Source organism: Haliotis cracherodii, unplaced genomic scaffold (assembly GCF_022045235.1).
Source record: "Haliotis cracherodii isolate W230 unplaced genomic scaffold, xgHalCrac1.p SCAF_4, whole genome shotgun sequence".
Taxonomy (NCBI): Eukaryota; Metazoa; Mollusca; class Gastropoda; order Lepetellida; family Haliotidae; genus Haliotis; species Haliotis cracherodii.
The window spans coordinates 10,134,189-10,149,119 of NW_027266297.1; the positions used below are offsets into that span (position 1 = coordinate 10,134,189).

Below are 14,931 nucleotides of genomic sequence, written 5' to 3' on the forward strand. Positions count from 1 at the left end.
AATTGGCATTTAGAAGTTGGTGTGATAAACAAGGACAACTTCTTCATTACTCTATATTACTGTGTATGGAATGATACTGATATAACAAATTTTATTGCGTGCAAACAAACTTTTTTCTAGCACAACTAAGTTACAAAATACGCGGACGGTGCGCATGTTGACGTATATAGGAACATATGTATAAACAAAACCTAACATAAATCATTTGGAGACTTGTCAACATGAACAACCATTTAATTAACAGTTTTAGGCCCAATAGTACTTCAACCATTATTCACAAACAATGACTGTTCTGTGGCAAATGTGGAAAGTGCAAAGTTCAAGTGTTTATTAAGAAATAGATGTCATATGTTTTGGGATTTGCTAACATTATTGGGTATTCAATATCTGCAAGTTTCATTTGGGACCAGTAGAAGTTTCACCATCACATACTCAGTAAAACCAGCAATCTGAAATGATATTCCAGTATAAAATATTGAAGTGAAAATACCATTTGATTTGGGTGAACTACTTCATTTGATGTTATTTGCTGGTATATTTAACCAATGTTTTCAGCCTATCTTTGGGCAATATGAAGCGAGGGACAGGTTAAACCGGGATTCCGAGTTTCGATTAGTTTATTCTTTATATAACATAGAATATGAAGGTAAACAAGAATAGATAAAAGCGACAAAAACCTTTCCATTTTCTTAGGAAATCTCCTTTATACGATTCTGACTATATCAAACACATGCAAATGTAATTCAGATTATCTCAACAAACACGGTTACAACTTAAAATAGGGAATTACATAGAACGGGAAGTCAACTTACTGTTCAGATGACGTATTATTATCAACTGGTGGTTGATGTCCTTTCGTATTGTTTTCAACAATGTAGCAACGTGACGTCATATTGCTTCAAGTAACATATCAGCACTGACATTCACTAAAATGCACATGTTCAAATAAGGGAAGGTTAGGTTACATTTGATATCTTTCTACAATGATGGGTAATGTTTTCCAGTTTACGAACGGTGACGCATTACTTACTGCAACAGTGAATGATAGAGCATGCAAATTAGTTATACTTCAGTGCATTGTAAATGTTTAGCATATATGCAAAATGTTGATAGTATAACATACCTAAGTATCCAAATACACAGTTTTGTTTTGTAAAATTACAACTCAATATGCATACTTAACATGGATATATATGTTAAGACACATACCAAATATATTTATGAGATTCATGATTAACTGCTCAGAAAAGCATTCTGAACAGTGCATATAATGTAACTGTCAGAGATGCCGATATAAAAGCAACGAAAAATATTTTATCCAGATATTCTACTTTAGGTTTCAAAGTTTTCTTTGATGCCCTTTTTTCTTGAGCGAGATTATTCATATTTGTAGTAAAATTGTGGTTGATCTCGTCAGAACAGTTAATATCCTGACAATCGATACCATGTAGATCATTTTGATCACCATCCTTCAATCGACGGGTCGATATCCTCTGAAATATTGCAACCTCCTTGCCCTCCTCCTCATTCAGTCTCCATTTGAAATGATAGTTCAATGTTATAATATTGCAAATAATGGACAGCGCCCCTAAGGACAGGTGTAGAACAACGAACATCGCGAAGACGGGAATATTATCAGAATTATTGGGTGTAACGTCACCAATGTAGCTCAGGAATACGGTCAGAGAAAGCATTGTTGTCACAGAGATAGATACCTTCTCGCCAGATTCAACTGGAACCACGAACACAAAAGCATTAAGCAACGACAACAGAATCGTCGGGATGAGAATTTTCAAAACGTAGAAGACACTATGGCGTTTGAGAATGAATCTGAATGTCACACCGTTCTGATGGTTGTTGCTGAAGTTATAGAAGGCATCCTCATAGTCCAGACTCTGCAGCTCCCATTCACTGTTTTCCTTGTAGTGCCGCAGTATCACACCCTTGCTGTAGGGGACGAGGCGGACCTGATCCGCGTAGTAAACCCATGAAGATATGTTCATGTAGCAGACCTGCGAGTCAAAAGGGAAGGTCCGGACATCTACTTCACAAATAGTCTGGTAGACATTTGCAGGAGACCATTCAATGTAACCAGATGAAAAGACCCTCAGAAAGTCATCACTCATGCCCACGACACCCAAACTATTGACGGCGTTGCGGACTACTATGTCGGGCTTCCATACCTGAAAAAAGGATGACCAGTTTCCGTATATTGACGGCTTGAAACCTTTGTTAATTGTCTTCTCTTTATCACCTACTGTCCAAAAACTGTCCGGTTTTGGTACTTGGTATGCATTGGGGATGTCGACCAATTGCTGACGATCTGCACGAGGTTTATTGTACATGTAATAGAGCATAAACTATAAGGACGTTATCCTTTACATATGCCTCCCCCCGAGTAGCTGGCGTGGTGAGAAGGTTGCTTATAGTGAAAGTGTTTTGAGTGAGTATGGCTTTACGCCGCTTATACCAATATCCCAGCAATATCATGGATAGGGACACCAGAAATGGGCTTCACACATTGTACCAATGTCGGGAATAAAACCCGGGTCAACGGCGCGACGAGAGAACGCTTTAACCACAAGGCTACCCGACCGCCCCGAAAGTATTTTGAGGTTGCAATAGCCATATCATATTCTCTGCATATGAACATTAACTTCTGGTATCTTCTGCGTGTATCCAAACAAGAACAAACAGGTCCCGCAAGCCTTTATACGGGTTAGTATTAATCTTTTGAATCCAATTCAACCCCCGCTACGAGTACATGTGGTGTACATGTATGTATGTTAAGACACAAGCTCATCTTTATATTCATCATGTATTTTGCTGATGAGAATGCAACCATGAACACTATCCCTTGGGATCATAAAGCTCTATCCTTTCTCATACTTCTTTCGTTAAGACCTTGTAACTAAATTCACTTGCTTCGAACGTTATATTTCAATCGTTCCCAAGAAGTTCGAGTTGACGAGATTTGGCTAAAGGAATACAATTGTGTCTTACATACACTCTAGCAACCCAAATAGAAAAAGCTAAGGAAGTTCATATAGGATCATATGCTAGTATTTCTAACGCCATGGGGATTATGAGGAAGAATTGCTCTGAAGTAACCCATATGTGTCGTTGGAGGCAACTTAGATGGATCGGGTGACTTGGCTGAATGCGTTCACTAGCACATGACGGCGTGGGGCATAACTCCTTAGAGCACTGATGGTAGTTCAAGACTTATTAACAACCCAGCCCAGTATATACTACTCCAAAGAAGTTAAAGACCACCCGATGCTTTCGCATTACTATAACCGGCTCCGTGGTCTAGTGGATAGAGCCTCTTCCTGGTTGGCAGAAGGTCTTGGGTTTGATCCCCAGCCGCGTCATGCCTAAATACGTTAAAATATTGTACCTGTTGTTAATTTGCCTGACGCTTGGCATTAAGGTGCAAAAACAAGGACTGGTCGGCTCGGAATCAGTAAACTGTGTCTGAGTGGGGTATTCATGCGGTATGGTATCTCAGTGGCCTAGCACACAATAAAACCGACATTAGTCCGGACTAGTACAAGCACACGCACGCACGCACGCACGCACGCACGCACGCACGCACGCACGTACACTACACACACAGCTATAATCTTATAGGCGACGATAAACCCAATTCCACTCAACTCATCTTATATTATTATAGTTAATCTATCATAAAGGAGGTAGTCTTCAACATGTTTTGTGTTACAGAGCTTGAAAATTGCTGATAGCGACAAAAGAAAACATGCACGCACCTTCTCATGAAGCACCATAATGGACCCTATGCCTCCATACTCTGTAGAATTCCAGACGTACCGATCATCATTCCACCACAAATCCAGCCAGCCGCTGGTTGTCAGAATCTGTTGACGTTCATCCAGTCCAATAATAAACAGAAGATTGAACCACATATTGACGTCAATCTGCTGTCCTGCCACAGGGTCGGCTTTGGCAAGCACGGATCTTCTCTCGATCTCAAGTGCAAGGCTAAGCTGTTTTTTCAAAGTTTGGCCCGAGAAGACCTTCGCCAGGAGCAGTAAGACGAAGGAAAGGTGTAGGGGAATTAAGGGCGTCATGCTTTTTCACAAAGTATCTATACAATTGCCTTGTCCTAATAGAGCTTAGTCTAGTTTATGTGATCTGTCCTCAACTGAAATGGAATATGCGTATGTAACAGGACGAAGGTAGCTGATCAGTTCGAGTATAAAATACTTTAAAAAAGACCAGAAGCAACAAGCAAGTCTATTAACCGTTCGTCATCGATAGAAGGAAGAGGAAAATGCAATATATTGACAACTTTATAAAAGATGTGACATATATTGACACACTAACTAAATAGATATGATTAATAATATTCAAAATAATTTACCACTATCATGGCAAATGCTTCCTCAAGTAAATGTTATTTGTTTAGTGACACGTATTCGGGGATATAACATGTCAATGATTTTCTTAAATCATGAACGTCGATTGCTATCTTACCGAAGTCCCAGTGCTTTCTTGTGGAGGGAATATCACAGTACGTAGTGTTCAACCACACGTAATAAACATCTGGCTCTACGTGCCATCCCCATATACTGACTGCAAAGCACCAAACCTTTTCATTGATTCCAGTACACTGAGGCTCGCTGTCGTTGTTTGTCTCGTATGTGATCTTGGATTATGCATGTCTTCGTTTGGGTACCCTAGTCGTCTCATTCAGGACATCATAGCATCGCGTATTTGTTTTGTCTCAGCACCCCGATATAGTAATACCCTGAGCCGATACACACATGCGTCTTGACAGATACTTTGCACTGAAGTGACTATCTATTACAATAGAAAGGACAGTCGAACACAAATACCTGAACAAATACTAGGTGATTTTCCTTCATGACTCTATTCAAATATTGCAGGGAATGTGTAAATATTCTTTCCGTCACAAACTACCTGATTAATTTTGTTTGTTATGCGATCTGTCATGTGTTGAGTGTGTGATACAGCTTGTGGAGACACACTAATCAATACCTCGGAGGCCAATGCTTCTGTGGATGTAGTTATGTTTCCTTTGGATAGTTTTGTTTAGAGAAACTATAATTCCATTAATTGAAATCATAAGCAATATCCTTATATCAAATTTCTCTCGCCTTGAACAGTTTCGTCCATCCATTTATTCCTGGTCTGTCAGAACGATTTTATGATAACTTCTTTGAAATTAACACTTATTTCTGCCCATGATTTCAAAAGCCGCAAAGATCAGATTAGAATTAGCAAAAACAAATTGGTGAGGGTCATGTGATAACCACGTGCACACCTTACCTTGACCTTTTCTAGAAACCAACTGGAAGATGGCTGCGTCATTTGAGGCGAAGGTGAACAAAAGTATCCTCTTCAACCGCAGCAATCTGAGTCTTGATAAGGACATCTGACCTGTCACTGCGGAACCCCCTTTAGGAGGCGGCTGTCATCGACAGATAATCAAACATCGTCAACTCCGAGGCCAGTGATGTCAACCAATGCAAGCACAGTATAGCCTAATCATATTGTTTTGTTGTTAAGCGACTCGTCGAGATTAACGCTGCATCGAGGTAGGTGGAGAGTCTGGGTGTACTGGCGTTGGCATGAATGTTCCGCCACCTGCATGACAGGTCAACAAATGTGGCGTTTGCAGCGTACGTATGTGGTCGCCATTTCCACAATTGTAGAACAAACCGTATGCAAGAGTCAGACAACTTGACGGCAGACACCCATACAATCTGTGTAACAGTACCATTCTTACGTAATTATTATTCTCATGTAAGATCCGCCCATGGCCTAAATCGACAGATGTAAAGCCGAGTGAATACATGTGGGACGAGTTGGGTTCGCCTCGGACGTCGGCCTCATTCTGAACAACATACACCGCAACAGCTTACACATGCACAACGGGCACAGGGGTATTCCCAACATTCCTCAACATGTTACCCCTCATTGGGCAGGAGGTGCCAGGCAGTGCTTTACGCAAATGGTGGACGCATGAGATACTTAGTTCTGATGGCCCTGACCTCTGTCATTTCTAATATCCTGATGTAGTTCAGTTTGCAACAGATCCTCATTCATCAAGTGTTCAAATGTGTAATAAGTTTGTATAATATTAGTTAATACATGCCTTAAGGATCAAAACACAACAAGCTTCATACAGTCTTGCTTCTCTCCAAAAAACATTCAGCGCTTTCATAACTTTTCGGGGACTTTTAGATTTTTATCAAATTAGATATTTACAAAAGAAAAAGAAAAGTTTAATGATGCTTTGTGAACTGTGACCCTTTGTGTACGTCTCTGTTGCCTCTGTAGCTCTAGTTTCTCCGTACCCACTGTATCTCAGTGTTCTGTCTCTTAGTGATTGTCGTCTCTCTAAAATATCACCTTTCGCTTACTGCTTCAGCAACAAAACGCCATGTGCATCATGACCATCAAATGCCGGTATTCACAGATTCCAAAGGTATTTCCATTTAATCATAATCGTGGAAATTTCAAGAACTAAATGTAAGTTTCAACGTCAATAAACATTTGACTCTGCCATTTTCCAATACACTGCTTTATTCTGTGGCATGATGCACCAAACAGACAATTTTAAAAGTGAAGTGATGTGAAATGGGGTTTAACGTCGCAACCAAGATTACTGCACTTATGCACCCAGCTGCATGCACGTGTGTGTGTATGAGAGTGTGACTGCTTGTATTAGTCCGGACTAAAGCCGACTTTATAGTGCTAACCCACTGAGACAGACACATTCCTCAATACACAATACACAATACCGCAGTTTAACATTAATACTCCACTCAGACGCAGTATACTGACTTCGAGTCAGTACTTGTTTAGGCCCTTAATGTCTAGCGACAGGCAGGATAACAACAAGTACCATCTTTTAACGGCTTTTGGTATGACGCTGCCGGGGATCGAACCCCCGACCTTCCGCTCTCCGGGCGGACGCTCTACCAATAGACCACGGAGGCGGACAAATTTTTAAAGAGAAACACGTTACATATGTTTACACTGTTGCGTTTGTAAGTACCAGTAGTATAGAATAAGAAGCATGTTCAAGCTGAAACCATACAAAAATAGCAGACTTGCTTTCATGTACAAAACACAGCTTGTCACATTCTTAATGCGGTAAATACGGTAGCAACATGCACTCAACACAACAACACGTTGGTAACTCTCTAACCGTTCGGGCTATAAACGGAGATATTACGAAATTACAATGTATTAAAGACAGAGGGTGTCCAACACCTCCCATGAATCCCTAATGTCCCTAATTCTCACAGGGGCGGTCGGGTAGCCTAGTTTTTAAAGCGTTAGCTCGTCACGCCGAAGACCCGGGTTCGATTCCCGACATGGGTACAATGTGTGAAGACCATTTCTGGTGTCCCCCGCCGTGATAAAGCGGCGTAAAACCATACTCACTCACCTAATTCTCCCTGAATTTAATTGGCTCACCCCTAAATCCCCAATACTACTTAACACAAATTGCTAACGGTATTTCTCAGTGTGAGGTATAGAAGAGCCTATTGTTCTTCATAGTTCTTAGTCTCTACTTCGGTACCGAGCAAACAGTACACATACGTGTATTCATTTCGTAGTTTTGAAAACATGTGACAAACTTAGAAATAATGCTATATACTTATTCAACCTCAAACCTTATAACTATAATAACCGTACACTTCCACACACAGTCATACAAAAGTGTAGATTCGTCCTGATTATGTTTCAAGGTTTGTCAGGATTTGGTTTCACCAAAATGGGAAACGTCTAAGACCTGCATCACTTCGGGCTTTCCCGATTACATAATGTAATACTGTAATACTGTAACTGTAATACTGTAAAAATACAAAGCGATGTTGAAGCAAAATCTCGCTCAATCATGCAAATGGTAACATGAGGAGAGATCCTCTGGGTTTAACGCGGAAATGTATAACTGTGTAACGCAATATAAAAAGGTAAAACACCCTCAAACCTCACTTGCACACGATCCCACTGGCTGTTGAATTTTACTATTGACAAAACACTTGACGTTTTGATTAAATTTCAGTGGTCGTGTATAAATACTGCACTATGGTCTTTGCGTTTCTGATAAGCTATTAGCTATAAGAACCGTGTAGTGAATCATACGAGCATGTGTGTCGTGCTGGTGTTACGAAACATGTGTTTACGTGGGTAAATTTACTCTCCAGCTGTGTCATTTGTCATAATATTTCTTCTGATTCGACCCCTACGGATTTGCTGTAAATGCAGTCGTCAAAAATGTGGTATAATGCTCTCGAAAAACTGTTTGGTACAATATTTCTACGTAGCTATACATCTTTGAAGTATTTTGTACTCAAACGAAGAGACGGTGACATAATTTTAAACATACAACGTCAACGGGAGAATAATACATTTCGACTATCTGGCGAAATAGATTCCATTGGCGTAAAAAAAGGCAAATTAGTTAACGTAGAAACTAACCAAGCAACTGCAAATGCCAATATATTATGCATTTTTCCGCCATCCATAAGACATGGTCACAAAAAAGGATCAACTGATTTCGATGATTGATGCGCATCCTTCAACAACCACCGAGACTACACTAAATACGAACAGCACTTTACTTATTGTCATTGAAAGAAATCAAACGACTTCATCTTTTGTTAATGGATGGGCCTACAAATAGTAAGATCGCACATTGTCGACAAGAGAGGACAATGGAGAGTCCAGCAAATATATCACTAAAGCACTGTCTCCAAGATTAATCTCAATTCTTAATACATTCAAGGAATGATCTATCGAGCAAGAGTCGTAGAAAGAGCATGCTCGCTTGTACTTCAAAGGTTGCGAAATGTAGACATCAAGAAACGCTCGACATATAGCATTAAAGGAAAGGTGACTTTTTGAAAGTTGAAGCCATCCCGCTTGTGGATAGTTCTGTTGTCACTGTGAATCTTTATGCACACATCTAAATATGAAACTGGCGAGGGAGTTTCACTGGTCTGGTCTCGTTAAGTTTTAGTTCAGGTTAGTAAATCAGCGGAAGGGAATTGCTACTTGACAATTATTGAATGATATCAGATCATTGATATACCTGTTGAGTTCGTCACATCTTTGTCAAATTTCGGTGTTTAGATTATGCCAATCCATGCAGAATTCCGGTTCATATGATTAAAGAAGCAGATCAGCAAGAACCGGAGTATAATCGGTGCCCATGAGGTGCTTATTTCTTGCATAAAATGCCCATCCCAAAATTTCACACTGATCATGGAAGTAGTACAACGTTTAACACATTGTTTTCTCTGCAAACTTCAGATGCCATTTGCTTTCATTGTGTTCACAAATTGTCCACGACCTTTGAGGACAGAGATTTAACAATGTCTATGGTTACCGCGACTAGTGTCATCTCCCACATGGATCAAGGAATTGAGTGAGTTAGTGAGTGAGTTAAAATTTTAAGTCACATCAGCAATATTTCAGCCATATCGGATCAAGGAATGAAGTACAATGTATTTTCTTATGTTTGTCATGTGGCATGATGGTCTAACCAGTTGATAAACCCTATAGAAACCCCTTTCTTGATTGTATTTAGGGTTATGGGTAATCTATAAGAGATTGATGTGGTGGTACATATGGCTCCTGGAATATCTATCTCTCTCTTTATAAGGATATTTATGGAGCTTTGGAATCATGTATACAAGGGGAAAGGACATGTATTTAGGCTTGAGGGTCAAACCGAGAGTTCAAAAAGCCTTATATATAGCCTGATACTAAACCCACTCTAAAGGCGTTCAACGGGTAAATCCTCAGTATTGGTCCATTGTTTGGAATACGCTTCGATAGCATTCATAATGATTTTGAAGTTGGTAGAAGGCTGTTTACGATATTTGGGCCATATATGAATGGCTGACGAAGCTTTCGTTTGTCAACAATAAAGAAGTCACCTGTAACTATCTATAACCAATAGGTTGGTATGATTAATCTTGGCAGCTACACGTAGTTGAGATTATGAAAATGGGCTGTCCCTTTACTATCACTAGACTTGGATGATATGGCGTTCGTAATATATATGAAAATGTTAGAATTTAATATTCCTTTTGATTCAGTCTCTGTGGAACGTTGGGTACCATTTACAAGTAAAGGTCCAAAGTTTTTAAAAAAAATTCCAACACAAATATGACACTTAAATTAACGAAAATGGCAAGCTCCGGTAATTTGTCAGATGTCTTCAGTTGCTCTTTAGACAGTACACCAGTGTGAGAGTTGGATATTGAATCAAGACTTATGTTTTGTGTCCTACTTGTCATTGGAGTGTTTTCTTTCTGCTTAGATTTGTAATGCATGGCCAGTATCATGATGTTACATATGGCGGACAATACTCCCAGAGCAAGATGAAGGACAATGAATCGTTCTATATTTTGAATATGTTGTGTCTCACAGATATAATTGAGAAACACAGTTAGAGACAGCTTGGTGGTAACCGACATCGATATCTTTCTCCAGACTCTAATGGAACGATGAACACAAGGCTATTCAACACGGATAACATGACGGTTGGGGTGATACTTATTCTAACGTAGAAGCTTTGTCATTTTTTTTTTGAAAGTACCATACTCAGAGATCGATGTGTTCAACAAATTCCATTCCGAGTTGCGCTTATGAAAGAACAAACCGACAGTATCGCGGAAGGTCAGTCTTAAGACGTCAATGAAAGACATTAAAGAAGAGATATTAAAGAAACAGGTTTGATAATCAAATGGAAATGCTGAAACAGCCATTACAATTAGTCTTGCAAACATTTGCTGGTGTCCACATATCTGTCATTCACATCATTTGTTGTTTGACATACATTTTTTCGATCCCGCCATAGTCAGTAGCATTACAGGAAAGTTGTGAGTCCGTCCATCTAGATTCAATCGAACCACTGGAGGCGAGCAACTGCGCTCTTTCAACCAATCGAACAATGCACACGGGGTAAAAGATAAAGTCAATGGAAACATACCATAAATTCTGGGGATCACATCCAGAGACGACCGATTGCTTTTCAATGACAATATTGATCAGCCTCATCTCGTCTTCTATTCCTTCTGTGTCGTATAAAAGTACCAGTGAAACCGACCCGTGAAGATCCGGGGTAGAATAGGTCTTCAGCAACCCATACTTGTCGTAAAAGGCGACTCTGCTTGTCGTAGGAGGCGACTAACGGGATCGGGTGGTCAGGCTCGCTGACATGGTTGATGCATGTCATCGTATCACAATTGCGTGTATCGATGCTCATGATATTAATCACTGGATTGTCTGGTCCAGAGTCGATTATTTACCGACCGCCGTCAAATAGCTGAAATATTGCTGAGTACGGCGTTAAACAACAAACAAACCAGTAAAACCACCAGGAATCTCATCTTGGATGGTTAGAATTCACGATCGCACGAACCATATATCATTTACTTTTGAAACTATCGGAATAGGTTCGTGTTCCTACATACTTACCTCATTTCCAGTCTGTTTGCTGACGTTGTGACACCAAAACCCAAGTTCATCATCAATCAATACCATTTTCTGTTTAAACTACCAGAAATTGCTGTAATTATTTACAATGATTCAGACTGCCTGGAGTGCAATGCATACAAACGAGTATCAAATAGGCACTTTGTGACACTTTATGCTATTGCTGTTAACCGCTGAATAGAAACGTAATAGAAATCGCACGTGAAGAACTAATTGAAGTTTATTTTCGATGCACTGTTTACTATGTATGGCTGGATAAAACATTTTGTAAATTTGCTCTTCTTATGGTGTCAGGTATCGAGAAACAGTCACTGACACCCTGTCAGTATATAGACAAGGATAACAGAATATTACATGTATCATTTGCCTTTGGTATGGAACGTAGCCATGGAAAAGCCCTGAATCCGTGGCACGGAATCCAATCTTAACTGTTTTCACAGATGCATCCCACCATGCATTTATAATAACATTTTCAAATTGGATCTGGAACACTGTCTGTTAATTCCTGTGTTTCCTTTATTTTCTTATAAGTATTTGAGACAAGTGGAATTAATACCATGTGGATTCTAGAAAACTCAAATGGTTTGCTTGACTTTTTTCAATCTCAGAAAAGAACCAAGTTCCACTATGTCCAAAGATTTTGTTTTTCAACTTTGTAAGCGATCATCCCACATGACAAACTTAAGGAAAAAGTCCTCAATCCTTGATCTGTGGGGCATTTGTTACAAAACGTGGTGACAATAGAATCTGATGCAGTTGCGTATCCATATTCAGAGGTACAGAACTATTTGTGAAAATTGAAAGCAAATGCCATCTGAAGTTTGCTGAGAAAACAATAAGTGAAATGCTGGACTTCCCAATTAATAACATCTACGTAAAATTGGGGGCACGACATTTTTCACAACGCCTTTTCTACCAAAATTTCAAAGAATGTCGTACGACCCTTGCTCTGAAGTTTTTTTTTATCAAGGTTTCACTATTCAAGTAAAGCTTTATGGTAGACATGTGAAGGACATGTGGAGGACATTCCAAATTCGACGCATCAGTGACAAAATGATGTCCGATGAAATTCCCTATTTTGAGTTTTACCATATGTTTCCATGTTTTTTCAGGGTTTAAATTGACTTGCCTTTGCATTTGATTGTGATGGGTGCCACCGGTGGTGCAGGATACGTTCACCTTTTCGCGAACACCTGCTATCATTACTATTTGATAGTGATCTATAAACCCATGTTCATGATATAGTCGGAATTGTACAATCGACTCAGCTTTATGCAGAGATTTCTATTGGATATGGAAAGGGTTTTGTCGTATTATTATTATTATTATTATTATTATTATTATAAATATGATTTATTGATTGAAAATTTGACGTGTTTAAATTGATGATCTTGTGCTTTGAGTGACAAGTGGAGGTTATTTCTCTTTTATATAGTTTTGCAGCTGTCAATCCAAAACGTCATAAAAAATATTTCTTTAATTATTTAACTTAAATTGGCATAATGAAGTAGAATCGAACCTCGTTGTGTCGAACTCGTGAGGACCTGCAAAAAAGTTCGAGTTCGAGACATCAGGGGAATGGTATGCTTAATTTGTATACTTGGGACTCCCAAATGTTTTCTAGACAACCGGGAATTCAGCATATCCGAGTTCGATTCAACGAGGTTCAACTGAATTTATTGTCAACAACGACCTACTCAAAACCCTTCAAAGTTAAGATGATTGAACATAATATTAGTTAATAACACGAAGAAGAGTCTTCGAATGATTTTAAATCAAGACGCCATTTAACATATTAAATATAAATACGTGACAGGATTATATACTAGGTTCTAATAACACTGATTTGACATTAAACAAAAAATCATTGTGAGCAATTATTTTTCTTGTATAAATAGGAAACCTCATTTTCAATATTTGCTCTGCACTTGGTGCGCATGTGTTAAATATCGATTTATGTCCTCCTCAAACATTGTAGCATCGTGCTTTAAGTTTACTTTGTGTATCATGGCTCATTTATTTATATGCACATTTTAGATCGGTGACATTATCGACGGCTTGACATGAAATTGCATATATGCCATATAGATATATTGACAAAACATATGACGTTGGCAGTTGGTCTAACTAACGAATAGCCAACGTCAATGTATTGAGTCTGTTTCTTGCATCCCAAAGATGTCAGTGCAGCCATGGTCACAAGAAAGGCCGAAGGGCGAATGGTATCATTCATTCAAGATTTGTTGCCTCTCTTTCAGTAGCCATTTGCATTTCAAAAGTAAAACACAAGTCTATATTCTGCGTCTTTAAAAGAATCAAACTACAGCAACTTCTGATGATGGGTGAGTCAGCAAACAGTAAGAGCCCACAGTATCGACTCGAGAGTATATAGTTTTTGAATTTGAATTTGAAGAGAATTGATGCCTTAAACTTAAATACCATCGTAGACAAAGATTAGAAAAATAGGAAACAGAATTGGAACATATCCATTCTGTCCCAGCCATGTGAAGATAGTGTGATAACAAGCCGGGCTGTGACAGCGGCGCGGATCAGACAGACTCCGAGTGAGCCATTCAGTCCCGGGGAAAGTTTCTGTGTGACATCATGAAAAGTTTGTAGATGTTCCCACTGACAAGGCCTCAAATAACAAAGCCATCATCAATATGTAAGCATCACTCAATTAATTATCTAATCAATATCAATAAATTATTTGACACATCAAATAATATGTTAATTGAGGAAGAAATCTGCCAAAACCATGTGTCGGTACTAACAATTTTGTCTCTAAAACCTGAGGACACGTTCATTCCTCTTTTGAACTGAAACAGAAATTCCTGTATCCAGCAAACATACCACCAAAACCCTGTCTCAATGATAAACTATAACCTTGTATGACAATGAAAGACGGTTGGTTGGTTTGTTTGAATGTTGTTTAACGCCGCACTGATCAATATTCCAGCTATATGACGGCGGTCTGTAAATACTTGAGTCTTGGTCAGACAATCCAGTGATTAATATCATGAGCATCGATCCACGCAATTGGGATCGATGACATGCATCAACCAAGTCCGTGAGCCTGACCAACCGATCCCGTTAGTCGCCTTTTACGGCAAGGATGGGTTGCTGAAGATCTATTCTACCCCGGATCTTCACGGGTGGGTGACAGAGGTAATCAAGTCAAATCACCATGAAGCATTAGCACAAAATGCATCATTTGGCTCTTTTTAGCTTCATTTTCTTCAGCACCTACTTGCATCTGCGGATCCTTTTTCCAAGGACATAAAAGAAGTATTTAAGTGTCTGTCAAAGAAATGTCCGCTTATCCAAATATGAATATATCACATTGTCAACACAATAAGCAAACACAATAAATGCATCATCATAAATCAAAACAAATGACAAACTGTACGTTCCATAACATCA

At 39.2% G+C, this 14,931-nt stretch overlaps 1 protein-coding gene across 1 annotated transcript; it reads right to left on the minus strand.

Moving 5' to 3' along the window:
* Nucleotides 1–380: 380 nt before the first annotated feature.
* Nucleotides 381–4,091, minus strand: LOC139478511 (acetylcholine receptor subunit beta-like 1). The gene is made up of 3 exons (XM_071261001.1): nucleotides 3,771–4,091; nucleotides 1,716–2,183; nucleotides 381–449 (listed from the first exon to the last, which is right to left on the minus strand). The coding sequence occupies exons 1-3, from the start codon at nucleotides 4,089–4,091 to the stop codon at nucleotides 381–383; spliced, it is 858 nt and encodes a 285-aa protein (XP_071117102.1).
* Between the last annotated feature and the right edge of the window lie 10,840 nt (nucleotides 4,092–14,931).

What these genes read in the sequence shown, in the direction of transcription:
- LOC139478511 (XM_071261001.1), bottom strand. Translation starts at nt 4,091, where the DNA reads ATGACGCCCTTAATTCCCCTACACCTTTCCTTCGTCTTACTGCTCCTG. An exon ending in TTATGGTGCTTCATGAGAAG is followed by an intron (nt 2,184 to 3,770) that starts GTGCGTGCATGT and finishes TCCTTTTTTCAG; the next exon opens with GTATGGAAGCCCGACATAGT. An exon ending in CAGTTGAATCTGGCGAGAAG is followed by an intron (nt 450 to 1,715) that starts GTATCTATCTCT and finishes ATATCATTTCAG; the next exon opens with ATTGCTGGTTTTACTGAGTA.